This window comes from Crinia signifera, chromosome 1, assembly GCF_055691185.1.
Source record: "Crinia signifera chromosome 1, ASM5569118v1, whole genome shotgun sequence".
NCBI classification, from domain to species: domain Eukaryota; kingdom Metazoa; phylum Chordata; class Amphibia; order Anura; family Myobatrachidae; genus Crinia; species Crinia signifera.
In genome coordinates, this window is record NC_139217.1 from 100247338 (window position 1) to 100274922 (window position 27585).

At 44.1% G+C, this 27585-nt stretch overlaps 2 protein-coding genes across 2 annotated transcripts in view; both read left to right on the forward strand.

Annotated features, from left to right (window-relative positions):
* The window catches only part of ASB5 (ankyrin repeat and SOCS box containing 5), a 30452-nt gene extending 27156 nt beyond the window's left edge, over positions 1–3296 (forward strand). The window contains exon 7 of the mRNA XM_083170797.1: positions 2817–3296. Coding sequence (XP_083026923.1) covers positions 2817–2962 — 146 coding nt within the window. The 3' untranslated portion in view covers positions 2963–3296. The remainder of the gene's footprint in view (positions 1–2816) is intronic.
* Positions 3297–13300: 10004 nt separating this feature from the next.
* Positions 13301–27394, forward strand: SPATA4 (spermatogenesis associated 4). The gene is made up of 6 exons (XM_083170801.1): positions 13301–13526; positions 15463–15592; positions 15736–15854; positions 18019–18239; positions 22319–22441; positions 26123–27394. Exons 1-6 carry the CDS (start codon positions 13423–13425, stop codon positions 26239–26241), a joined length of 816 nt encoding a protein of 271 aa, XP_083026927.1. The 5' UTR covers positions 13301–13422; the 3' UTR covers positions 26242–27394.
* Positions 27395–27585: the final 191 nt, after the last annotated feature.

The following is a 27585-nucleotide window of genomic DNA, read 5'->3' on the forward strand; positions in this document are numbered from 1 at the left end:
TGTCAAACTAACGTTTGTGTCAACCTTCAGACCCTGTCGACCTTCCCCATGTCTAGCTAATTCAGGTGTTGACCTAAGGCCTGTTGACCTTCAGTGGTCGACCCAATGCATGTCATCCTTAATAGGGTCGACCTAATGAACATATTCCCCTGACAGGATATTTGAATATCTTCTCTGATGGAGTCGTCCCCCCTCTGGTGATCACCCTTAAGCATACAGCATATCAGTACACGCTGCTGTGCTGTGTATACATGCCTGACCAGCTCTACTGGGCATGAGCAAGATCTAACTGCTGACCAATCGTACATTGCATATTTGCCTATCTGACCCAGTCCATGCGGGAGAAAATGCTCTGTTCCTGGACTTCCCTGGTAATGTATGATTGCCATCACCTGTGGTGAAACACCTTTCTTATCAATTACCTAGCTCCCCACAGGTGATGGCAATCATACATTACCAGGGAAGCCCAGGAACAGAGCGTTTTCTCCCTGAAGGAGAGGGTCGGGTATGCAAGTATGATACATTGCCCTGCATTATCGGCATGCTATCTTTTAAATAGCAGCACCGATATGGACATGCCTCTGTCATTTACCGAATACTGGCCCTATTATTCATGGGGGAGACCATCTCCCCCATAACGATGCATTGTACACCTCTCTAAAAGCCAAAATGTAGTAGGGCATGCTGAGACCTGCAGTTCACAACAGCTGGAGGGCCACAGGTTGGCTAGGCCTGCACTTTGCACCTTCATGTTTTTTAACAACTTTTTTTGCATGTTTTGAAACTTCTCACCAGACCTAGTGCCAGGTGACTTTCTGATGAACTTATTTCTTTGGACCGGCAGGGGGGATTGCCTGGGGCACAGACAGGATTTGCACCGGCCCTGTATATATATATATATATGTAGGAAAGAACAAGAAGGAGCGCACACGTGAGTAAACTTATGACAAATTTACTTTAAAAGTGCAATATCTCACATACATCTTAGTAAAAGGCAATCAGCATTGAGGTTACAGTATCACACAGCACACTGCAGACTGGAAGCGGGAGAGCGACTCCGGCAGATGGACCACAGAGAAACAGCGGCGTCGGCGTGTTCAAACAGGAGAGCTCAGACGGGACAGCATACTGGATCCTGTGCGTCAGTAGACCCCGCCCCAACGCGTTTCGTCATTCAAGACGCGTTGGGGCGGGGTCTTCTGACGCACATGATCGAGTACGCTGTCCCGTCTGAGCTCTCCTGTTTGAACACGCCGACGCTGCTGTTTCTCTGTGGTCGATCTGCCAGAGTCGCTCTCCCGCTTCCAGTCTGCAGTGTGCTGTGTGATACGGTGACCTCCATGCTGATTGCCTTTTACTAAGATGTATGTGAGATATTGCACTTTTTATAAAAATGTCATAAGTTTACTCACGTGTGCGCTCCTTCTTGTTCTTTCCTACATGCACCTTCGGTTCTGAGGCTGAGACAAGTCTCTTTTGAAGTTGAGCAGCACTACACGGTTGAAGACAGAGTAATCCTTGAGAGTCATAGTAATTGGCTTTGCGCGGATTTGAAATTTGTGTATATATATATATATTTATATATATATATGGTACTTGTTTCCTAGCACGGCGCCCGTTGTGGGTGATTGCATACCTTAACTTAAGGTATGCGATGGACGCGACCGTTGTGGGTGATCACATACCTTAACTTAAGGTATGCGATGGACGCGGTACGCGTCCTCCGACCTTTTCATACCCCCACTATCCACGTCGGCATGGAGTTGATTTTATATAGTGTGGCGAGCGCAGCTAGCCACCGAGCCCGAAGCGTGGTGAGGGGAAACGTAATGCCTGTGAAGTTATGCGCGTCCCCTCGCGGGGATCGCTGCGCTTCGGGTTGGCATTCATCGTGGGGTGGCGTTAACAATGGGGGGCCATTTGACCCATCAGGGTGGGGAAACAAAGAAAATTGGGGTCTGGGGGGCATTTAACATTGGGGCCAATGTAAAATCGGGTCTCAGGGACCATTTTACATTGGTTCCAATGTAAAAATCGCGTCGATCGCATTGCATGCGATTTGGTTGCATGCGATGCGATCGACGCGATTTTTTGGACCACGATGTATACAATTTCCATCGCTGGCGCCGTGCTAGGAAACAAGTGCCATATATATATATATATATATATATATATATATATATATATATATATATATATATGGTTCTTTAGCCAGGATGCAGACAGCGACACTCTTCTGGGGTTTTAAAACCCCAGAAGAGTGCCGCTGTCTGCATCCTGGCTAAAGAACCATATCAATTTATCCAGAGGGCACCCTGGACGTTGCATTTATACAAGGAGTGCCGGGCTGAACAGAATTTGTGTATATATATATATATATATATATATATATATATATATATAATGGTTGGTGGGTCCTGGCACTCGCTATACAAGGCTTACTTAGCCTGTTGCCATCCGCATTTAGGAACCAAGGCAGTCCCACAATATCGCAATATTCCGGCGGCACTCAGGAATCAACTGAACAAGAAGCACAGCCTCACACGGGTTTACCTGACGTTTCAATAAGGTTTACTTATTTTCATCAGGGCATGAATGCCCTGATGAAAATAAGTAAACCTTATTCAAACGTCGGCTAATACCCGTGTGAGGCTGTGCTTCTTGTTCAGTTGATTCCTGAGTGCCGCCGGAATATTGCGATATATATATATATATATATATATATATATATATATTATACTTGTCACTATATGTTACCAAGAATAATCTTACAATAACTCATTAATTGACTAAAGCTCTCATTTGTTTTCTTCTAGCTAATCCATGTTCGCTATGTCAGCTTTGCCGACTCCATATTCGAAGCTGCATTGGACAATCCAGATTACATCTTATTCCGCACCTACAGTTGCCAACAGTATTGAAAAATTTCCTACAATATCGAGAGAGTATTAGGAACTTTTAAATTGTAAATGTGTAGGTCATCAATGCTGTCAAATCATTTACTGTACCTTAAGCAAATGTCACTGATTTTTATCTCAGTGCCTCACAAAGTACAATAACATGTTGTACCTAAGGTGCCCACACACGGTTAGATTTTACGAACAATCCAATCTCATACCCAATTTTTCCTTGAAATCCACACAGCTCCTGGCCAAACAATATCATGCACACACACACACCGAACAATTAAGTAATTGGTCAGAGGCATATGACTGCAAATCATATACACTAAGGCAGAGAGAAAAAGTTGAAATTGAGATATTCCAAATCGGCTAGTGTGGAAAAGTTGTGATTTGACCCGAATAAGAAACGTGCAAAAGCGTTTTGCTCAAAGTCAATATCTTCTGTTCCGGCAAGACACTTGAAGTTTCGCTTTTTAGATGAAAATAACGAAACGTATAAAGAAGCTCCGATCTAGTTAAAATTATGTCAGGATGTCTTAGAGTGGTCATTAATATACTTTAGCATAGTAAAAAACAGTACGAGCTTGTTCTAGTGCAAAGTTACTGACTTTGGCAGGAGAAATAAATCCCTGATAACTGACACGTTTTCATGCTCACAATTGTGAATATTGCGTGCTTTCACCCAAAAGTGTTTTTTTTTTTTTTTTTTGGAGAGGATGCTCTGTAACTGATGTGACCAAGAAAAAAACTTGGGCCAAAAAAAAAAAAGATCAGGGTAAATCCCTTTTGTTTGCCCTTTATAGAATAGTGCACCGCTGTGTCTTCTAATGTTCAACTCTTTACTGAATGCTAAAGTTCAGTAAATAATGCATTATTCTCTGTTACAGTATTTTAAACACTTCTGTTTATTGTCTTTAATTGTGGCAGTATGCAGTATTTTAGACATTAATTGGTCTGAAAAAAGTTTTGCATCCCCTATGCTGGGAACATGATTGGGCTGCATTAGAGCATATAATTATACAAAAGATTAGCCAATATATTAACAGTTAAATACATTAAAGTGCATTATGCTGTAATAAACAAATACATTTAATGTTTAGAAAAATGTAATCTAGAACTTTGAGTAAAAAATAACAGGTTTCAAAGATGTTGCACATACAGTATTGTCTTCTTATTGTTTTATGTTGTGTTTAGAGTTCAGTTTTATACAAACCACTTGTGATTGATGTCCACTATTATTAGACTGTTAAATTGGGTCCGTAAGCACATAACAAGGAAATAAAGTATTTCTGATCATTCCTGCTTAGTAATTAACACTTTGATTGGCATATACTGTATGTACTGCTGGACAACACTGATATTATGAATAACTCTCAATAGCATATCCAGTACACTTTGTTTATATTTTCATTACACAAAATATATCTGATTTTATAATTCTGGCTTGACAGTTGCTGTGACAAATTTTTGCATAGCATATGAGTGTGGTATGACTTGTCGACAGTGACCATGTTGACATTTAGTCGACATGATGAACTGTCAACAAACCATCCCTAGTGGAATAGTGGTCTCTTATTGTTTCTCATTGGTTTCTCCTTGGCAGCTACAGCTTCTCAGTAGACCTGTAATACTCTTGCAGTCCAATGAGTATCCTTGCTCTTCTGGCACATGCTCCCAGCATAGGGGATGCAAAACTGTTTTTCAGACCAATTCTTGTTTAAAATAAACTGCCACAATTAAAGACAATAAACAGAATTGTTTAAAATACTGTACCTAAATAATAGAGCATAATGCATTGTTTACTGAACTTACTGGAGCATTCAGTAAAGAGTTGGACTATAGAAGACACAGAGGTGCACTATTCTATTAAGGGCAAACAAAAGCGATTTACCATGATTTATTTTTTGCCCCAAGTTTTTTTTCTTGGTCACTTCAATTACAGAGCATCCTCTCCAAAAAAAAAAAAAAAAAAAAAACACTTTCGGGTGAAAACACACAATATTCACAATTGTGACCATGAAAACGGGTCAGTTATCAGGGATTTTTTTCTCCTGCCAAAGTCAGTAATTTTGCACTAGGACAAAGTCGTACTCTTTTTTCTGTGCTAAAGTATATTAATGAACCATTGGAAAAAATGTGAAAATAATGACTGCGCCTGGAACACTGCTGCCCAAGATACACCTGAAACTCCTTGGATCTCACACAACAAAACAAATGGTGATCTTCGGGCGCTAAGTTCCCCTCTACTCAACACTGCTTAGATACTGAGCTTAATATTAGAATCGTCCAGTGTCTGCACTCCCTCAGTCTGGTCCTTCCTATTATACTAGTAGAACTGACCTTGGGGATGTGCCCTATGTGCACGTAGCAGTTTCTTTTCTTCTATTCACAGTATACAGATGGATACAAGCCAAAACAGGGATCATCAACAGGTGACCATTAGAATGTGAACTCACCAGAAATCAGTGCCCTATATTCATGGAAAGGTATCTTTCGCTTGGTCTCTCCTCCTTATACGGTATACAGGACTCGCTCACTCCATTGGTAAATCCATAAATCGATTTATTTTCCACAGCATAAAAACTCCATAAAACAAAGTAAAAATACAGGGACTACACCTGGGTCTCGTAGTGGCCTGGATTACCTCCATATCCGGATGAGAGGATCCCCTAACAGCTGAAGGTGACTCACAGCGCCAGTACTCAAGCCTCCCAGGTGCTCCCTTTCCTCCAACCAACGCGTTTCGGGCTGCAAATTAGCCCTTTTTCAAGGTGTCTTGAAAGCCCCAGGTGTAGTCCCTGTATTTTTACTTTGTTTTATGGAGTTTTTATGCTGTGGAAAATAAATCGATTTATGGATTTACCATTCGATTGAGCCAGTCCTGTATACCGTATAAGGAGGAGAGACCAAGCGAAAGATACCTTTCCATGAATATAGGGCACTGATTTCTGGTGAGTTCACATTCTAATGGTCACCTGTTGATGATCCCTGTTTTGGCTTGTATCCATCTGTATACTGTGAATAGAAGAAAATAAACTGCTACGTGCACATAGGGCACATCCCCAAGGTCAGTTCTACTAGTATAATAGGAACGACCAGACTGAGGGAGTGCAGACACTGGAAGATTCTAAGATTAAGCTCAGTATCTAAGCAGTGTTGAGTAGAGGGGAACTTAGCGCCCGAAGATCACCATTTGTTTTGTTATATTAATGAACCACTCTAAGACGTCCTGACATAATTTTAACTAGATCGTAGCTTCTTCATACGTTTCATTATTTTCATCTAAAAAGCGAAACCTTAGGTGTCTTGCCGGAACAGAAGATGTTGACTCAGAGCAAAACGCTTTTGCACGTTTCTTATTCAGGCCAAGTCACAACTTTTCCACACTAGCCAATTGGTACTTGTGGAGTATCACGGCTCCCATCGCATGCCATATATAGTGGCATGCGATGGCATGCGATTGGATGCGATTTTTGCAGTTTTTACCATTTTTACAAAATCGCATGCGATCGCATCGCATGCGATTTGATCGCATCGCATGCGATTTGATCGCATCGCATGCAATTTGATCGCATGCGTTTTTTAACAGAAAAGCATCCAAATCCATTAAAATTAGTATCAAACATGTTCAATGGCCCCCAAATGTCATTTTTGAGGCTGTACCACCCCCACTATCAACGCAAACCCGAAGCGTGGCGAGCGCAGTGAGCCGGCGAGGGGCGGCGTTACGCGTCCTACGACCTTTTCATACCCCCACTATCCACGTCGGCGTGGAGTTGAGAATAGAAAGTGTGGCGAATGCAGCGAGCCACCGAGCCCGAAGCGTGGCGAGCGCACGGGCTCGGTGGGGCCATTGAACATGTTTGATACTAATTTCAATGCATTTGGATGCTTTTCTGTTAAAAAACGCATGCGATCGCATGTGATCAAATCGCATGCGATGCGATCACATGCGATGCGATCACATGCGATTTTTTGCTATGCGATGCACATCGTGGGAGCCGTGATTATCCACAAGTACTAGCCAATTTTTAATATCACAATTTCAACTTTTTCACTCCGCCCTAATATACACGTTATTGCCACATCATACATCATGATTAAACATGAAACAATGTGTGCAAAATCGTGCACAACAGAAAGGTCATCTTTCTGCATGGTTAAGGCATCAGCGAGCTAGATGACCGACCGGTGGGTATGCACATTGGATCGTGCCCACACACAAGTTTTGAAATGATTGGTCTTTCCAATTGGTCGAAAACGAGTGTGGGCAGCTTTACACTTGTATAGAATATTTTGTTTTAACTGTAATAAACGTTATATTTGTGGTGTTCCTATTTAATATATATACAAGTAATACCTTCAAGCAAGTAAACAAATTAACAGCTCCAGGATTTTTATTTTCGAACAATCAATAGCTGTATTATTTAAGATTGTTGCTCTTTAAGAAAAGTTTGTACGCTTCAAATGTCCGAAATAAGACAGGTTTATCTCCGTATGACCTTTTCAGTTGTTACATAACAAACTGTAAATAATTTAAAGGGGGTTCGCTATACAAATCAATGATCAAATTACCCTGTCACTCTACTGAGTACTTCCCATAATAACATTAACTGTGTGTTAATCATAAAAATATCAGGCTTTGTCGGTACCGTGTAAATAGAATAAAGGAAGTGACCCCGACTTACTTTAAATGTTATTTGGAGTTATATCGCAGCAATCCCGACAGTTAAAAGCCCAACGAATCCAGGGAAGTATTTTAAGCCCCATCCCCACAGTCATTCAGACTAACCCTAACACCCCTTGGTGCCTTACCCTATCCCCAGCATTTACCGGTGGGATTTCGCTGTTGGTATTCTGACTGTTGGGATCCTCTCCACATACTGTTATATCACACATTAAATTGGGGCACAAACATCTGTTGTACCTGGATACCACCAATGATATAGTTACAGTACATTTTATGGTATTTCATCTTTTAGCCAGACAGATACGATTTTAGCAGAGATGCCTGAAGCACGGACCAAGGAGTGAAGGGGGATCGCAGAGCACATATATACATGCATGATGTCATGCATATAATATATGTGCGGGATCAACAGCACTGCTTGGAAAATAGCATAAGCTATTACAGTGTTAAGCTTGCCCCCCAGCCAATAGGAGTACTGGGGTGGGCTTAACACTGCACTGGTTTATGCTGATTCCTGAGCGCCACGATGCGCCAGATACAATCAGCGCTGCCATCCCTGGGGGATCAATCCAGCACATATATTATGTGCTTGTATATGTGCTCTGTGATCACCCCCTGCACTTCTTGGCAGACCAGGGGCTGCCGCCGCATTTTAGTACACTAAGAGCCTGACCCAGAGATTTACCCAATGTCGATGTGTTATGCAGTGGAGCAAATTATGCAACATGGATGCATGTAAATCAATCTGCACATGAGAATTTAGTTGCCAAGTGATTAACACTAAGGGACTTTTGGTGGAAGGTACTGGTGAAGTGGTGACTCAAATGCAAACATTTCAGGTGTGGGTGGGTGGGGAGTCAAAGCAAGTGACTGCGATACTGTACACCATTACAATGGCTCTGGCATCTCGCTATCAGCGGCCATACTGTGCAACCATAGTGTTAATCAGAAGGTCAATGTTTGACCGATGTTTGTCCGATAGTTGCATCTATGTAAGCAAGCTCAGATACACTGCCAGTGGGTGTATCAGTACAAATCCCGGTGGCTGCAACATTTGATTATTTTCAAAAAGCCGCTGAGCACGAAATTCTCAGCGGTGGCACTAGCATACATCTCTGAATCAGAGCCTAAGTTTTACAGTGTTTGAGAAAATGTCAATATTTTATTACAGTAGCAATTAAAATATTAATCAGAAACCAGTCGATATTTCAACTTGCTCTGAAATATCCATTTTGCAAATGTAATTTATGCATTTCAAACACTGCTTATTCTATGTTCAATTCTCCATTGTGTCCAACAAACCTAAATCCTCAATGCAAAAGCACTTTCTATGTAAATGTACTTGTATGTTGATACTGATTCTCACTGCTTTAAAGTAGAGTAAATACTCTCACTGGAGTATTAAGCATGTAATAAACACTGTACATAGATAAATCTTTATGTGCCTTGTTCCTATAGAAAAATAAATAAATAAACCCATAAATGTTTATGTTCGCATGAGTAAACATACAGAGGGAAATTTACTAAAATGGGAATAAGAGCTATTTCACACGCTCCGGCTCCTGCTGACCGGCTAAACCCAGCACGGCCAAAACCAATGCCGCACACAGTACGCACACAATTGTGTCCATTCACACGGGATGGCCACGGCCCGGGCAGCCGGATCCCACCACTGGAAAGGACGGCTGCCGGGCTGTGGCCATCCCCTCCATTGTAAAGTTCTCAGTGCGGCACGGCTTCTTGGCCGTGCGGGGATTCGCCGCCCGGCAGGAGCCGGAGCGTGTGAAATAGCCCTAAGACTTCACATGTGATGTTGCTATGGGCAACCAATCAGAACTACTTCTTATTTATTTAGCACCCTCTAGAACTGGGGTAGCCAACTCCAGTCCTCGAGAGCTACCAACAGTGCATGTTTTCCAGATCTCCTCACAGAATCACAAGTGAAGTAATTCGCTCCACCTGTGGATCTTTTAAAATGTAAGTGAGTAATGAGTGCACCTGTGCTGCAGCTAGGTTGTCTGGAAAATGTGAACTGTTGATAGCTCTCGAGGACTGGAGTTGGCTACCACTGCTCTAGAAGATAGTAGACAGGATCTGATTGGTTGCCCATAGCAACATCACATGTGAAGTCTTATTCCCATCTTAGTAAATTTCCCCCACAGTGTTCAACATTAACTTGATCTTCCACTGCAGAACTGTTCTTAGAAGATAAGGAGAGCATTGTTATTCTTAAGGGAGTTAAGTTCCCAGAAATATACTTATTAAATTAATGTAAACCATTTTATTTGTAATAATAAAGCCTATCAAATGGGATTGCAAACAATAACATATTATAATAAGATTTATTAAATTAAAAGTTACATTCAATCAACTGCTTAATAACAGTATATATACAGTATATTATGCTAATGAAGGAAAAAAGCATAAACAGTCTCTTATTCTTACTCTTACTGTCGCTTAGTCCATGAGAGAGAGAGAGAGAGAGAGAGAGAGAGAGAGAGAGAGAGAGAGAGAGAGAGGGGGGGATTTTTATTCCCTACAAATCAATCTTTAACTACTCATATACACAGATAGGTACATTTACTAAAGGTCGGCTTTGGGTTTGGTAGTTTTTTCATTAAGAATTTTTAATTTAAGAGTGGTAAGGTTTTATAACCTGACTATAAGGAGATTTACCAATGGACTGTTTAAAAACCATCCATAACCCAATGGCAGAATGACAGCGAATCTGCCCAAACATTCGACCACCCAGTGGCAGATGGGTTTTGGAGAGGCACTTCACAGATCACCATGACATGTGCAGCTTCAAATGGAAATAAAGAGTTATTTATATAACCCTCATAACCCCTCAAAGTAGTAAACACTTCTCATCCTGGACTGGAAAATATGGGGGGGAAAACAGTGTGGGGTTCCCCCTAATTTCCGAATAGAAGAGGAACACACAGTGTAGTACTCCATTCCTTGGATTTTTTGTGAATTGGGGACCCCCCCAAAAAATAAAGTTCACCCCTGGGTGGTGGGTGCTAGTAATATATAAATAATAGAACATAATATTGTTTTTTTGCATGCAGACTAAGGGACCAGCTAGTCTACTCTGACATGCCACCATTTATTATTATTTATTAACAGTTTCTTATATAGCGCATACATATTCTGCAGCACTGTACAGAGAATATTTGAACATTTACATCAGTCCCTGCACCAGTGGAGCTTACAATCTATATTCCCTACCGCATGTACACGCACACACAGACATTCTAGGGTTAATTTTGTTGGGAGCCAATTAGCCTACCAGTATATTTGTGGATTGTGGGAGGAAGCCGGAGTACCCGGCGGAAACCCACGCAAACACAGGGAGAATATAGAAACAGTTTGGTCCATGGTTGGAATCGAGCCCATGACCTCAGCACTGTGAGGCAGTAATGCTAACCATTACACCATCTGTGATGCCCATTTGTGGATCAACAAGTACCAGCAAACCTAGGGCCCACTAGCACTTGAAAACAGCATAGGAGGTGGACACTGAAGGTTGAGTACTGCTGTACAATCACTTAAGCGAATAAATGGCAAAGTTTGGTGATGCCACTGGACTGGTCATTGGTCACATTATAATAACCGCTGGTGTGTTCAGTACACTGTCCAATTAACAATGTTGTTACAGGAAAGCCTCTTGCATCTAAATGCAAACAGGAAACATATCTAAGCACATATATGTAATACATTTTTTATTATATAACAAATAACAAAAAATATTCAGACAGACAGAGAATACAGGTGAACAAGAACCAACCACTGGGAGAAGAGACAAGTTGTACGGCAGAAATCAATTAACAGGAAGAGATAATAGCGGTGAGCACAGTTTAACAATAAATGCAACAAGGATTAACAACAGTGCTATTATATAATGAAACATGACTCTGGCATGTGTTCAGGGGGGATGACATTTCCAGCAGAAGTAAACTAGAGGCAATATAGTTACCTGCCTTCAGGCTCCACGCCCTGACAGGGCTGGCACTAGTAATTTTGGGGCCCGGGACTGATTTCCAGTCGCCCCCCCCCCCCCCCCCCCCACCTCCCCGGAGCTGTCAGTGCACTACCCCCCCCCCCCCCCCTACCTCCCCTTTCCCTTAACTTACCACCAGACTCAGCAGGTCACGAAGCACATGCTTGTTCAATGCAGGACACCGACGGCCATTTAAAATGCAGCACAGGCTGGTGAGCCAATCAGAGCTTGTGTACTGCATTGAAGAGGCCTGTGCTTCAGGAGGATTGAGCGCAGCGCAGGCAGCATACAGCGGATGGTTGCTGTGGGCAAAATGAGCTGCCCTTCCAGAGGCCAGGGCCCGGGACAGCTGTACCCACAGGACCCCCCTGTTGGCAGCCCTGCGCCCTGAAGGGGCACCTGCATGTACTGTACAGCAGCAACTGTGTGGCCAAGTGTGACCGCTGCTTTTCAGTGAAGATCTATAGCACTCCTGCAACTACTGCATATTGAACTGGCTCTATCCCAGGAGCCCGTCATATACATGCAATAGGGGACAGGACGGCTCCAGTCCAGTCTTTCATGTTTTTTTTGTCCCGAATGTCGTCACAGTCAACAGGAACACTGAAAAAGTCCCCTGCAGGCTCGCCGTGCTTCGGGCTCAGTGACTCGCTTTGCTCGGCACACTATTATATTCTGAGAGAGAGCAGGTCGGTACTCCCATTTGTTGGTTCTGTTGGACCATGGTGCCTTCAGTGAGGAATTCATGTAAACAATATAAATAAGACAGCGGCACTCACGGGTTTGTAAAATCCACAAACAGCAAGAGTGGGACTTCAAGGGTTACATCCTTCACTGGCAGCCACATTCACGTAAAAGGGAATGCATATGATATGCCGGTGGTGGGGATGGCAGCGGTCGTAACACCAGCTGCGGCATTTCAATATGGAAAATCCAGATGGGGAATCCGTATGTACCCTCTCCCTCGACCATAATGTTTGCAGCATCCTAGCCCTTACCCTCCCCACAGCCTGTCCCTAACCATCCCCTCTAGTGCACAAACCTAATCCCCAGTACACTGTCGCCTTAACCTAACCCTCCTACCCTGCAGCCGCCTAACCCAACCCTCCTAATTGCCATACCTGCCCTCCCAGCAGCCTAACCCTAAACTCAACATCCCTACTCTTGTCCCCCCCACTAGTGCCTACACCTAACCCCCCCTTTTTCGGCCGACCACTACTACTCCCCGCTTACACACGATCGGGTGCATGGCATCTATTGCTGGCCATCGACCCTAAATGATTCACAATCATCATTGGTTTATAGGCAATGTCAAATACTTTTGCCATCGATGGGGGAGAACCAGATGGTTGCCCTCCATCAATGGCACAGCTAAACCAATTTTTTTGCTTTTGTTTTTTTCTCAAAGTGCTGGTACACGGGCTGGCACATATCTCTGCACCCTGACACACGTGATGCCTTGCCCCATGTTCTGATTGGCCATGGGGCCAGTCAAAGAAAATGGATGACCATTATTAAGTCATTCATCACATAATTTATTACTATTGGTGGCTGGTTGCAGTAGTTAGTAGCGGTTGGTCTGAAAAGGGGTTGCCATCGATGGCAAACATCGATAGCGACTGCACCGATGTCCATCCCTATTCTATACACGTGATGACAGCACACGTAGCCTTTTTTCGAGACGTCATGTTAGCGGCGTGTCTGCAGGCGGCAATGCTATTGGTTCCGGTACGTTGCTGCATGTTGTCACGGTAACGATCTCCATGGCACCGGAGGACGCGCGCCTGCCTATTTGTCACGCCGCTCACTGACTACCTGTTGCTGCAATGACCACATATCCCGAGGCCCCGCGCAGGACCGGGGTACCCCGAGACGTGCTCCGGTGGCTGCAGAGCCTGGATCTCAGTGTCTCCCCTAAAAACTTCCGAAGGTACCTGCACAGGGGGATAGCACAGACGGCACTGTGTCACGTGTGTAGAGCTACATATGGATAACACTGTCCTAGGCGTCTCATGTATATGCCATGTCTGTGTACAGTACGTGCTGGAGGAATGTATATAGCATATTGGTCTCTCTGTGCAAGCTCCTGAGTAACGCGCCACTTCAGCACTAGTGATTGTAATGGATATTGCTTTATACATAGGGGCTGACTCAGACCTGTTCGTACAGGTTAGAATTCAGTCCCGTATCTGAAGTTTTGGGTCTGTGCTTGCACATTGTCACCAATGCACATGTGCAGGCCGGCCCTGGCAGGCCTGCCAATAGGGGGGTGCTGTGGGTACAGCTGTCCCAGCAGGCCCCTACCTCTGGAAAGACTCGGGTAGCTAATTTTGCCCACCAAAACCCCCTCGACTGTCTCTGCTGCTATGCACTCAGAGCGCTGAACAAAGCAGTTCCTGGAGCACAGGGTTATTCAGCCCTGGATGCCGTCAGCCAATTAAAATGCTGCATCGGCTTTTGAGCCAATCAGAATGGCTGCCGGTATGTGAGCTCTGATTGGCAGCATTTTAATTGGCTGCCGGCATCCTGAGTTGAACAAGCCTGCGCGCCGGGACCTACGAGCTGCAGCTCAGTGGAAGAGGAGATGGGGGAGCTGGAGCTGGGTTACGGTAAGTCAAGTCAAGGGGGGGGGGGGGGGCAAACGCAGGAGTGGAGTAAGCGAACACATTCCCTTGGATGTGGCTGAAAGGGAGAGAAATCATTCGATGGACGCCGCCGATCAGCACCTGCCAAGGACAGGGCTGGTGCTGACGTCCTATGTCGTCAGTCATCCGCTCCCAGCAGGCATTTGTCCATCTGCGTTCCCAGGGGAACGTCCAGTGTTTTCATGGGGATGCCCATAAAACGCTGGGTGGTCCCCTGCTCCTGCCCCGTTTCTGCCCCTGTCCACCCTCGACCCTCCCTCCCCACAACGAATGGCCCAGCGAATGTAGAACTCGCTGAAGCCGTTCAGTACCGTGGTTTGCAAACGTGCAGAAATGCATATGCGCAAACCCCAATCATTGGGGCTGGGGACGGATTCGGATCATTACTAGTGATCCTGAATCAGCCCTTTGGTCAACAGGAGGCATGGTAGATGAAAGATTGTTGGGCCTATTTATGAATAAGTGGCTTTTTGACCTGATAATTCTTGTTTCTTATTACCAAAAGATATGTCTGATATTGTCTATGGTTCCCCAAAGATGCATTCAGGAGATCCTTTATATTTGCTGGTACAAATGGAAAGGGAAAGTGGCCCTAAATAAGTATCTTGCCTCTGGTCCCATGGGCTCAGAGGACCTTATTCAGGTCTGTACACTCGCATGCGAATTTGCATGCGAGCTCAATGTTTTGAACATGCCCATGCGCAGCCACATTTCTGCGCATGTGCATACGCCGGGTGCGTGCGGCCACGGAGAACAAAATGTTTGCCGGGTGCACGCACCCAACATTGCGCTGGACGTTCCCATGGTAATCGTGGGTGCCGGGGGCAGGCAGCTGACATCACCGGATGTCAATTGCTCCACATATATAAGTGACCGGAGAGTCACTTTATATATGCATGCAGCAACGCATTTATCGATGGTCGGCAACCATCAAAAGATGTGGGCGTTTCCCTGCAGCCTGCGAATGGGTGTTTATGTTAAACATCCATTCGCAGTTACTGCGTGCGAACACACACTGCAAATGGGTGGCGGCCAGGACACCATTAGTGGGGTTTGGTGGACTCGCGCAGCTTTGAATTTGCAGCCTTGCGAATCAACCAGAATAATCCTCCATAGTCAGGCTTTGCCTGGATACCATAAGAAGAGTATCCTCTTATAGCACTGCTCGCCATTTCTGGTTAAAATAATAAAATGTATCTTCATTTTGTTTTGTTTTTTTAGAGACTTTTCCAATGGATACATCACAGCTGAGATCATGTATTGGTATTACCCAGATGACATCCAGTTGCATTCATATAACAATGGAACCTCACTAGCCACAAAATTAGGCAATTGGTCCCAACTAGAGAAGGTAAATATAACCAGTCCTAAAGATCCTTCTCCCCATTCAACAAGCCAGATTTTTCTATACAATACCAGTTTGATGTAATATGAGAATGCAAATGAGTTCTAAAGACATACAGTAGTTGAATTTAATTGATGTGTTTTTTACAGTTCTTTGTGAAAAGGAACTTGAATGTTTCCAAGGAACTAATTGATGGAACAATGCATTGCAAACCTGGAGCCGCTGAAATACTTTTACAAGAAATTTATGTAATGTTAACAAACAGAAGGTAAGGACAATATTAATAATTATTGCAGCCTATGGGAACACTTACTGTTTGGACGTTTGGCCTACTGGAGAGACTTAAGCAAGCTGTGGTTGCTCTCGGAGGACTTACATTTGATTAATGGGGCCTACATAAGGGGAGATTTCAAGGCATTAGAAAATGCCTACACATTGCTAAGTGTGTGTAGGGGGCATAGCGATAGCGATGCACGGCCTACGCGTCCCTATCGCCCGGTGATTAGTATCCAGCATACTGGATAAATCTAGTGAAATAGCCAGTCAGGGCCATTGTTCTCACCAGAGAACACTTGCCCTGACAGATCGCTCAGCACACATCAGTGACACATTTCTATTTACTGAGCAATCTTGCTGAGCGACAGAGGCAGAACTTTGGGAGGCAATGGAGTCATCTGCTGCCGGGCTCCTGCTCCCAAGGGGGCACCTCTGCTCCCCTGTAAATTTAAATCCGTTCATTGATGGCCACCAATATCGCTTTTGTGGTTGAGTCTCCCTCCATAGAGGTCACACTCTCTTTGTTTTAAACATAATATACAAAAGATGCATACATGCATACACACACGCATGCATATATTTATCTAAGGTGCCGTGTGTGGTTGGGGGGCACCAATATTTATTTTGCTTCCGGGCAACTGGGAAGAACTTACGCCACTGCTGAGCGATTTAGTATAGCTCAAAACACGCAGCAAATCTTCCCGTTTGTAGGCCCTATAGCACTGTGCTGTGTCTCCTGCAGTGCATGTACAGACCTGACCAGGGCAGCAGAACTCCAAGTATGCTGCACAGGAGGTCATAGACAGCAAACGTAGGGTAATAAACTATACAAAGACCTCATTGGTGTCCTCTCCTTCATCCCCATAATCTGTGATTCCTAAGCCACACTGACACCAATCTAACAACCCGCGAGAGCAATACAGATAACTCAGCCCCAGTACAGCATATATTGTTATATATAGTCAGTTGATTTTGGACTACAAATTCCAGCAGGCCTTATCTGGGAGATGGCTGAGATTTATAGTTACATGACTGCTGAGACTTGCAGTTCCACAGCTTCTGTCAAAACACACCCTACCTCACACAGGGAAAAAGCTGGCCTGCTTAATGTTGATCCGCCCCATCCCCCCTCTCTCTGCTCTCCCTGCAATGACAGGATTGGGCTTTGCAAGCCATTAACCTTGGACAGTAAGTGAATGTCCCATGATGCAGTGAGTGTCACTTTTCCAACCTCAATACCACATTACCCCACGCCTGAATTAGATACCTTTGTGAGCAGTGGACAAGCTCACCCCAGGCCATGTTTGGTAGCTATCAACAGCAGGAACTGGTTATAGGCAGTCCTTTATTGTCTGAAAAGCATTGGCTGCTTACTCCAGGAGAGTGGTCATTGTTGAATCCCTGCGACCAATGGGATCAGTCGATGGTATGGCTGATAAACAGCGGCTTATACTGTATGTATAAACTCAAGGGATTTGCTGGGGACAGTGGAGGAAGGCTGCAGGGAGGCTCAGCCTCAAATTGCTGTGCTGCAACCGGATTAAAGGGGCATGTGTGTGGGGGCTACTGTGGGGGCACCAGGGCAATCGCCCCTTCCGTCTTGGCATGAATATGGCACTGTCAGGGAACATGGCCTTTTCATGAAAGGCAAGGCTGCACCTCTTTAGTAAAAAGACTGAGCTTTGTGGTACTCCAAAAGATAGAGATAACGTAGAGGAGGTGGATTCTGAGAAACAAATACTGAAAAAGTTATATGTAATATGAGAACCAAGAAAGCACTGTGTCCTGATGAAGTACAGGTTTTAGTTTTTGCATGAGATGAAAGATCTTAAAAAATGATCTAGAACAATAAGAAGTTAGGAATGGCCTTTAGACTTAGGGATAACTAGATCACAATTCAGTCTCTTTTGTGTTTTGGGAACAAAAGCCTTATTGCAGTGGGTCCAATAAGTTGCCCATTTGAAGAAAATGTGTGATGTGGGTGTAGGCAATTCTTTCAAGTAGCTTGGAGGGACATGAGAGTGGAGATAGTGGGCAGGGCTGTAGAGCGTTTCCCTGGGCCCCAGTAATATAAGGGGACTTAGCTTACTTATATACGCCGTACCATGAAAAATGTTAAGTTATAATTTTATATTTTATTATATGTTTCTTTAAAGGGTGAAAACCATACAGGATAATGAAGTAGACTTCACAGATCGATATTATCAAGAGAAGTTGCCTATGGCTGCTAGGTCAACCGCGACCAAAGCAATAAAAAACAATATAACCTTGAGCGAGGTTCTGGCTGAGCCGGATCTTAATATCAACAAACAGAAAGTTCAAGCGTTGATAGATTTACATTTGCAGCAGAGGCAGCAAGAGAGAATTGACGACCCAAGTGAGTACAGCACATTGACATTGTGTTTTTCCAATGCAGTTGGTATATTGACAGACCATTTTAGTAAATCAGTCTGCTGATGTAGTGGGAGGTGGTCAATGGTTCATTGGTGATTATCCTGAGAGCATATCTCCCAACATTGGTACTCTCAAGCAGCATAGCCGGGGGGAGCATCTAAAAAGGGGGTGTGGTATACGCAGAAGTAGGCATGACCTCATGGGTCCCCAGCTCCTTTTTCTCACTGAATAGATGCTGTGCGTATGCGCACAGAATCTATTCCCCACAGAGCAGCGGTGGGCAGGGGCGACTCGTAACTCCTGCCCCCCACACACACACACGCACGCCTCAGGACACTGTCACGCAAAAAGCAGTACAGTTGAGAGATATGCTGAAAGTAGGAAGGGTAAGAGGAGCGGGATACGGTCATTTGGTCTACAGCATGATGGTCAACAGCCATTAGGTCGACACAATTAGGTCGACATGGGAAAAGGTCGACATGGGTCTTGGTCGACATGGGAAAAGTTGATATGGTTCTAGGTCAAAGGGTCATTAGTTGGACAGTGTACAGGTCGACAGTCAAAAGGTTGACATGGGGGGTGACATTCTATGGGATGAGATAAATAGACTTTTGCGATTTTTTTCGCAAAAACGTCCGAAATCGCATTTTTTCCATTTTCGCATATTTAATGAGCTGCGAAAATGTGAAAAAAGTGCGATTTTTGCCAACAAGTTGGACACACTGGAAATGCGATGGCTGCTTTTCGCAGCACATCGCATCCAGATGTTTTCACATGAAAAAGTATACAAATCGCATATTTAATGGTATGCGATTTGTATAAAGTGTGTCTATAATTCGCCCAAAAATCAGACCAGGTTCTGATGGGCGAATTAGCCAGAACCCTGCACAGATCGCAATGTTCTGTGCAGGGTTCTGGTGTAAAAAAAAAATTAAACAGTTAAAATAAAAAAAAAACGAGCGTGGGGTCCCCCGCCCGAGCATAACCAGCCCCGGGCTCATTGAGCCGGTGCTGGTGACATAAAATCATGGTCCCCGACAAATAGGGGTCCCCTTGATTTAATGAAACCAGCACCAGGCTCAAGGTCCGGCGCTGGTTCCCAAAATACGGGGGACAAAATGACTAGGGGTCCCCCGTATTTTAAGAACCAGCACCAGACCCAACCAGCCAGCAGGGTAATGCCACAGCCGGGGGACACTTATTATATAAGGTCCCGCGGCCAAAGCATTAACCCCCTGGCTGGTCAGCATGGGCAGGGGTCCTGGGGAAGTGGGGACCCCCCCAAAGAAGGGGTCCCCCCCCTCCAGGACTTACCAGCCCATGCTGAAAGTCCGGGGCTGTCCCCGATGCCCGTGGGCGGTGGGCATCGGGCTGATGTAAAGTGTAAAAAAAAGAATATAAACTATTGTTTTCTACTGTAGAACTATGAGTCCCAGCAAGCCTACCCCGCATGCTGGGACTTGGAGAACCACAAGTCCCAGCATGCGGGGTATTAAAGGGCCCGCTGGCACTTGTAGTTCTACAGTACAAAAAATAGTTAAATAAAACACACTGACACCCTGAAAAATAAAATACACACATAACACACACACTGATACTTACCTACCTTGAGCCCGTAGGTCGGTCCCTGGATCCTGGGTCCGGGCTCTAGGGCAGAAGAGTCCGGTTCCGGGGCCTTGGTCCTGGTTCCGGGGCTGGTCCGGGGTTCCGGGGCTCCTGGGCTGAAGAATCCGGGGTCCAGGATCCGAAGTAGTCCACAGGGGTACCTGAGGAAGGAAATCCTACTCACCTGGTCCCCGGCGACGACATCGGCATCCTCTCCGGCAGACGCGCTGCTCCCGGCTGGTACCCGCTCTCGGACTGAAGAGGCGCAGAGATGTTTCATCTTCCGCGCCTCTTCTCAGAATGATTCCATTGGCCGCCTAGCAGCGCGTCTGCCGGAGAGGATGCCGATGTCGTCGCCGGGGACCAGGTGAGTAGGATTTCCTTCCTCAGGTACCCCTGTGGACTACTTCGGATCCTGGACCCCGGATTCTTCAGCCCAGGAGCCCCGGAACCCCGGACCAGCCCCGGAACCAGGACCAAGGCCCCGGAACCGGACTCTTCTGCCCTGGAGCCCCGGAGCCCGGACCCAGGATCCAGGGACCGACCTACGGGCTCAAGGTAGGTAAGTATCAGTGTGTGTGTTATGTGTGTATTAAACTTTTATTTTTCAGGGTGTCAGTGTGTTTTATTTAACTATTTTTTGTACTGTAGAACTACAAGTGCCAGCGGGCCCTTTAATGCCCCGCATGCTGGGACTTGTGGTTCTCCAAGTCCCAGCATGCGGGGTAGGCTTGCTGGGACTCATAGTTCTACAGTAGAAAACAATAGTTTATATTCTTTTTTTTACACTTTACATCAGCCCGATGCCCACCGCCCACGTGCATGGGGGACAGCCCCGGACTTTCAGCATGGGCTGGTAAGTCCTGGAGGGGGGGGGACCCCTTCTTTGGGAGGGTCCCCATTTCCCCAGGACCCCTGCCCATGCTGACCAGCCAGGGGGTTAATGCTTTGGCCGCGGGACCTTATATAATAAGTGTCCCCCCGGCTGTGGCATTACCCTGCTGGCTGGTTGGGTCTGGTGCTGGTTCTTAAAATACGGGGGACCCCTAGTCATTTTGTCCCCCGTATTTTGGGAACCAGCGCCGGACCTTGAGCCTGGTGCTGGTTTCATTAAATCAAGGGGACCCCTATTTGTCGGGGACCCTGATTTTATGTCACCAGCACCGGCTCAATGAGCCCGGGGCTGGTTATGCTCGGGCGGGGGACCCCGCGCTCGTTTTTTTTTATTTTAATTTGAGCTTTCCTGCAAACGTGCGATTTTCAGACATGAAAATCGCACATTTTCAGGACTAAAGACATCGCACCACCTCGCACCTATTCGCACTATTTGGCCCGTTTTTCGCATCTCATTAAATATGCGAAAAACGGGCCAATCTTGCGATTTTAAAAAGGGCGAAGTGGTGCGATAAAAAACATGCGCATTTATCTCATCCCATAGAATGTCACCCGGGGTTTTTCACTGTTTGGAGCCGGGCAGATGACAGATTACAGCGTTCTATACAAAGTGCAGGGCAGCTACAACAATTCTCATGATTCTTCTAACAAACTGAAAAATGCTCAGGACTTTGGGCCTGATTCTGGTTCACTCGCAAAAGTAAGTTCTCTATCTAATGGACAAAACCATGTGCTCTGCAGGTGGGGCCAATGTAACATGTACAGAGAGAGTTAGATTTGGGTGGGGTTTGTAGTTCAAACTGATATCTATATTACAGTGTAAAAATAAAGCAGCCAGTATTTACCCTGCACAGAAGCAAAATAACACCCAAATCTAACTCTCTCTGCACATGTTACATATTCCCCACCTGCAGTCCATTAGAGAGAGAATTTGCTATTGCGAGTGAACCAGAATCAGGCCCCTGACAAGTAATGAATGAACATACCAGAGGGATAGAGCAGGAATCGTACAACAACCAGGTCGGTCAATGGATGACTTTAGTTTGGAATTATGATGGTTTAAGAGAGGAAGGACATTTGTATGTATGTATTCAAAAAACAATGCAACTACAATCTCACAATGTAGAACTATGACATTTGAAGTAAGACAGATCCGATGAATTATGTCTTGATTTATTTTCAAAAATGTAAATAAGGGTCAAATGAGAATTATTTTAGGAATTAAAGGAACATTTGTAAGTAATCATGGGGTGCCCCAAAGGTGATAGCAGTATGTTGTGCAGAGGATTTACAGCTGCTGATGTGCAGTAATTCCGACCAGAAATCTGCAATGTGTTTGCTAGATCAGACGATCATCACATGAGATGGGGCGGTGTAACTGTTCACTGGTGCTGTACTGCTAAATAGCTCATATATGCAGAATAGAATTGTATGGCTCATATACTGTATGCCCCTTATGACAACATAAACGGACATTGCACAGTCCATTCATATATTTGAATTTCGTATTAAGATATGTAAAATATAATGTTAATTGAGATTTCTTTTCATTTTCTTATCTAGAAAGATTTAATGTGAAGCCATCTTTGGGTGAGCGCGCCATTCGTCTCCCACCTCCGCCTGATTACAGCGAGAGTGTGAGCAGCCTCTCAGACAGATCCTCCTCCTCCTTGTCCTCTAGTTCTGGTGTGTATTAAGAAATGGCAGAAAATGTGACATGATACTGTACTTCCTGTTATGCATTATGTGCTTAAGTTACAGCCTTGAAAAGCAATAACTGCTGCTTACTGAAGCAGGGGGGCAGGGCCATCGCCTGGAGGGGGAAAGGGGCGGTCCAGGGGCAGAGCCACGGACAGGCTACACTATTGGGGGTGTGTCTAGTGCGATCGCGTCATTTTAGCCCAATGCATAGCGGGGGGCGGGGCTAAAATGACACGATTGCACATAAAACGTCACAACAAATGTGGCCTCAGCTTATATTGAATGGCTGTTAGTAAATCACAATGTTCCAACTGGTTAAATAATGAAATATTACCGATCCACAAATAGAATGAAAGATGCTGGATTTATAGGTGTTGGTGAACAAATGCTGATGGAGGAGCTGGGAGATGTGAAAGCTTGTGTTATATAAACGTATCCCTTGTATCCTCTTGCAAGGCTTGGTCATTACCAGGATATTCTAAAACCTTGATAAAGCAGCAACTCTGTATACTGGATAATTAGGAGCAAAAAAGCCATTGTCCCACATGCAATGACCAGATGGAGTTGGCAGTTTACAATCACAGCAACAGGTGGATGGTGATGCCAGTTGGGGGTAAAATCGGATTAGCTGAGGCCTATTTTGTTAACTGACGTGCGTCCCCACATAACTGACAGCCCACCGCACTCAGTACACTACATTGTTCCCATTCATTCTGTTACTTCCTCTCTGCAGTACAGCAGCTCTGAGATCCAGTGATGTTGCCATGACTACACGGCATGTTATACCTCTGGCACTGACCATGCCGGGCCACTTCTCCAAAATTTTCCAGGGCCACTTTTAGTTCTCAATCTACCCCTGAATGAACTTAGTACAAGTCAGCAGATTCTTGCGCGTTGGTAATCTTCCAAAGTACAGTAACTGCATAGAATAGATGTAAGCTTTATGAATCATTTACTATCTTCTGTGAGTTGCTCGCATTTTTCTACTTGAGGAAATCATTGCTATTAAAACTGTTTCCTGTCTCTTGAAAAATGAGTGGAGATGCAGTAACTGCTGATAGTACATGCCTAATCCATTTATAAGTTATGACCTTTAAAGACAACGATATGCTGATCTATGTGCTCAATTCAATTTACTACCCCCGCATATAAGGTGAACAAGTTCCTGTCCTGGTGGCATGGAAACACTGCCAACAGCATCCTATCTCACCCCCATCGCAGCCCGCTCTCCTCCCAGATTCATGGATTTATGTGCACAGCCCTATAGTGTTGTAAATAAAATGCTACAATTCTGGCTATTTCCATTGCTCTGAGCAGATACTTTTTTTTAAATAAAGGGACCCAAATAAACCTGAAGATAAGGGTGGCTAATACAATGATTACCCACCCTGACCATGGCTCTAGTAAGGATTATTTTGCCAAGGAATTTATTTTTGTGCAAAATGTATTTAAAAGTGGTTCCTCATGTTATTACCGCTTGCTTGGTTCATTGATGAGGAAGAACAGGAAGACGATTTCCCTGTACATATTTTCAGCATTTTAAAGTGAATGTAAAATAACTGTTTCAAAATGTTTTTTTTTTTTTTTTCAGAACTCAACATAGATTTATTTATGGTTTTCATTTGTCATTTGTAAAAACAGAGTGGAAACATATTTAAGTACTGTTCCTCAATGTTCTCTATGAACTATATAGGGCAGTGGCATAAGTTCATCCCAGTTGCCTGGAGGCAAGATAAATATTGGTCAAACACACACACACACACACACACACACACACACACCACTTTATATAATATATGTATGTATCTACTGTATGTATATATGTATTTTATATATGTACTGTATATAACAACCTAAAAAAACATTATTTACATTATCATTTATTTTAAACAAACACATTGCTTAGCAGTCATACCTAGGATTAGAACCTGTGTCCTGTCTCGCTGGAGGCAGACACCATCCTGATAAAGCTATATGCTCCTGTCCATTAAGTATGTCTATTCTGACTATGTATAATTGTTAGTTAACTGATCTAAACCTGCAGGGGAGGAGAGGTGCCCCTTTGGGAGCAGGAGCCCGGTGGCAGGTAACTCCATTGCCTCCCAGTTACACCTCTGGGTCAGGGAGAGTGTCTGTATTGTACTTGCAGCTAAGTCTTGGTAAAAAAAAAAAAAAGAGTGTTGGATGATCTGGAACTTTCCAATTTGAAAACTTTCTGAAAGGAATTATTGAAGCATGATGATTATATAAATATTACAGGTTGAGTATTCCTTATCCAAAATTTACACAGGGGCGACACAGGGAAGAATATTGGCATCACACCTAGAATGAATGAGCTACTGATGTTTCTAGCACATATTTAAACACTCTTCATAAACTGACGTCTTCCAGCATTCACTATACACATGGCACATGGTCGCCACGTAAATATACCAATATATTGATTATTTGCTACAGATGATCAAAGGGCAGGTGTTGATTCAGCATTAATGAAGAATATTAGTGCAGACCCTTCGACTGTCCACTCTATAATAACTTTAAGTGGAGAAATTTGACACGCTTGCCTAAAGAGATTTGGTATTGTAGAGAAAGGTTTGTTCTGTGATTCTATAGAATGGTTCAGTCCACAAAATAAACTGTAGCCCTGAATAGAAGCAAGTTATGAGTGTGAATGTGAGGAACCGAATGCAGTTATAATGCTCAGAGAAGTTGTTGATAGAGAATTGAGTAGATAGAGGCATTTGGGATTACCAGACAGAGAAGATTTTCTAGAGTAATCCAGTTGGGGAGATATGTTCTACCTCACAGGAGAGTTTTTGAAGGCAGAATGTTTTTTTTTTTATCATCACATGGCTGAAATTGTGGACAATGCTGTTATTTTTATTTATTTATTAAGTTTTTTATTGAGCGTAGCAAATTCCGTTGCACTTTACAATTGGAAACAATAATACAATAAACTAGGTATTTACAAACCATTAAAAAGGTAGGAGGGCCCTGCCTGCAAGCTTACAATCTATAGTCATTTGAAATAAACACTGACCTTTGTGTAGAGAGGGGAAAAATTGTTAAAAATGAATAGAAGAGATTTCTGTGGGTGTGTGAAGGTTTGATGAATTTAGAGTGTAGAGAGTTTAGCATAGTGGTGGAGAGATTATAGGCCCGGCTTGGCCAACTTGTGGCTCCTCAGGTGTTGTAAAACTACACATCCCAGCCCTGCCACAGTTGTAGCTTTCTTAAGGCACTTTTTTAAGTGCCTTAAACTTAAGGCATACAATCAATAAGATGGGCGCCGTGCTAGGAAACAAGTACCAGAATTACTTATATCCAAATGTAGTTGAGCCCCAAAGCAGTTAGTAAGAATTACTATACTTCAAAAAGTGCTGTAAAATTATGTTTATGATGCAGTGTAAATGTATCTATGTCTCATTCCTTTTTTCCCTAAAAATGTAATGGCGTAATGTGGGCTAGGTGAAATGAGAGAGATTGCTAGACTAATGAGGGAGAGAGGGAGATTGCTGTTATTATGAGTCTCCTGCAGAAAGCAGGAGGGTAGGCAGCTATGTTGTAAAATCTTTTGTTATATCATCAAGCCCAACAAGATTTTTAGTAGTATCAATAGTAACTTTGCAATACTTCTCACTGATATTGTGTTCTCTATATCCCCAGGCAAGACCGAAATACGAAGCAAAACAAATGTGAATTTCAAAGAAATCAAAGTGAAACAAGGTGGAAGAAGCTACATATCCTCCAGCTCCACATTATCCTCCTCCACACTAAGCGCATAGAGAGGAAGCACATGTACACAGGCATTATTCATTGTCATTTGTCTCTCAATCTTGAAGCAGTGCTTCGCATTCTATTAAAAGTGTTAACCTCATTAATTATATTATTTTTTACGTTAACAACTGCCACATCTATACCTCGAGTACAACATACAATTCCTAATAGTTTGTATAAAAGTGTTGGAAAAAGAAGTGAGGCATCTTCAGGGTTATGGTTCTTGTCAAGATCTACATTTTATCACTCCCTGTGTACACCGCCTGTGCTGCCTCCTCTGGTTGGCAAACCATTCTTAACTGTTCCTGCTATCACCTATCATATATAAGTTACCTTGAGATCCAAAGAAGGAACATCAAATTTGGTATGATTAGACATGCTGACCACCAGCTGGAAACCATATACAAAGTAGAAGGTGATACACATGTTAAGTACTACACCAGCAGGTCCATCCTATTAGCGCCAAAGGGTGTGAGGTGTCGTTTAAATGCTGGAAAGGGTACTCAAATTACCATTGAATGATTTTTCCAGCTCTCGCAGATCTGAGACACCTCTGTTGTGTCTCAGATCTGCAAGTGCCCTGTGCGGGAAGCGGGCGGGCAGTTGACATATCGTGACGCCTCCGCACCCGTGTCACCCATTTGAATAGGAATACCCAGCATTTTCATGGGAACACCCATGAAATGCTGGATGTTCCCATGGGATATGCATGCTCTGCCGCCCCACTCCCGATATGCCAGATGTGAGCGGGATGGCAAACATATAGTTCGCCGTGCCCATTCGCACCCAGTGTCTGCACATGCGCAGAAACGCTCTTGCACAGGTGCAGACGCAAAAAAATCAATTAAATTAGAATAAGCCCCTCAGTCCGCCGTAAATTGTGCCTGGTGCCTTGATGATTTGTGAGTGCTAATCATCCACACCTAAAAGGATCGACCCCTAGGTCTGTAAACAGAAAGAAAGCTCAATGGGCTCCCATGGGGCTGGTACCTGGAGAAGAGGTGTATTCTTAGCACATTGCAGAATGCCAGTTTGCCATGACATTTCAAGGAGGACCAAATGAATTATTTTCCTGATACTTGCAGGCCATATGCCAGTGGTCAGTTGTCTCCACATTGCATTCATGAATGGAATTAAATACCAATATTTGCATATACTGTACTGTGTTGTACTCTTCTGTTACTCGACTGCCCCATTGTATGCTTAGTTTTATTATTATCAGTGCGACATGCATCAGTCCTACTTCTATAAGTTTGCAAACGCCTTGTTAACACCAAGTTAATCCTCTTCAGCCACAAATGGAGATCACACTGAGACTGAGTTGTATATGACTTGCATAACCTGTCATTGTG

What these genes read in the sequence shown, in the direction of transcription:
- SPATA4 (XM_083170801.1), top strand. Translation starts at nt 13,423, where the DNA reads ATGACCACATATCCCGAGGCCCCGCGCAGGACCGGGGTACCCCGAGAC. An exon ending in GTAATGTTAACAAACAGAAG is followed by an intron (nt 15,855 to 18,018) that starts GTAAGGACAATA and finishes GTTTCTTTAAAG; the next exon opens with GGTGAAAACCATACAGGATA. An exon ending in CTCCTTGTCCTCTAGTTCTG is followed by an intron (nt 22,442 to 26,122) that starts GTGTGTATTAAG and finishes CTATATCCCCAG; the next exon opens with GCAAGACCGAAATACGAAGC.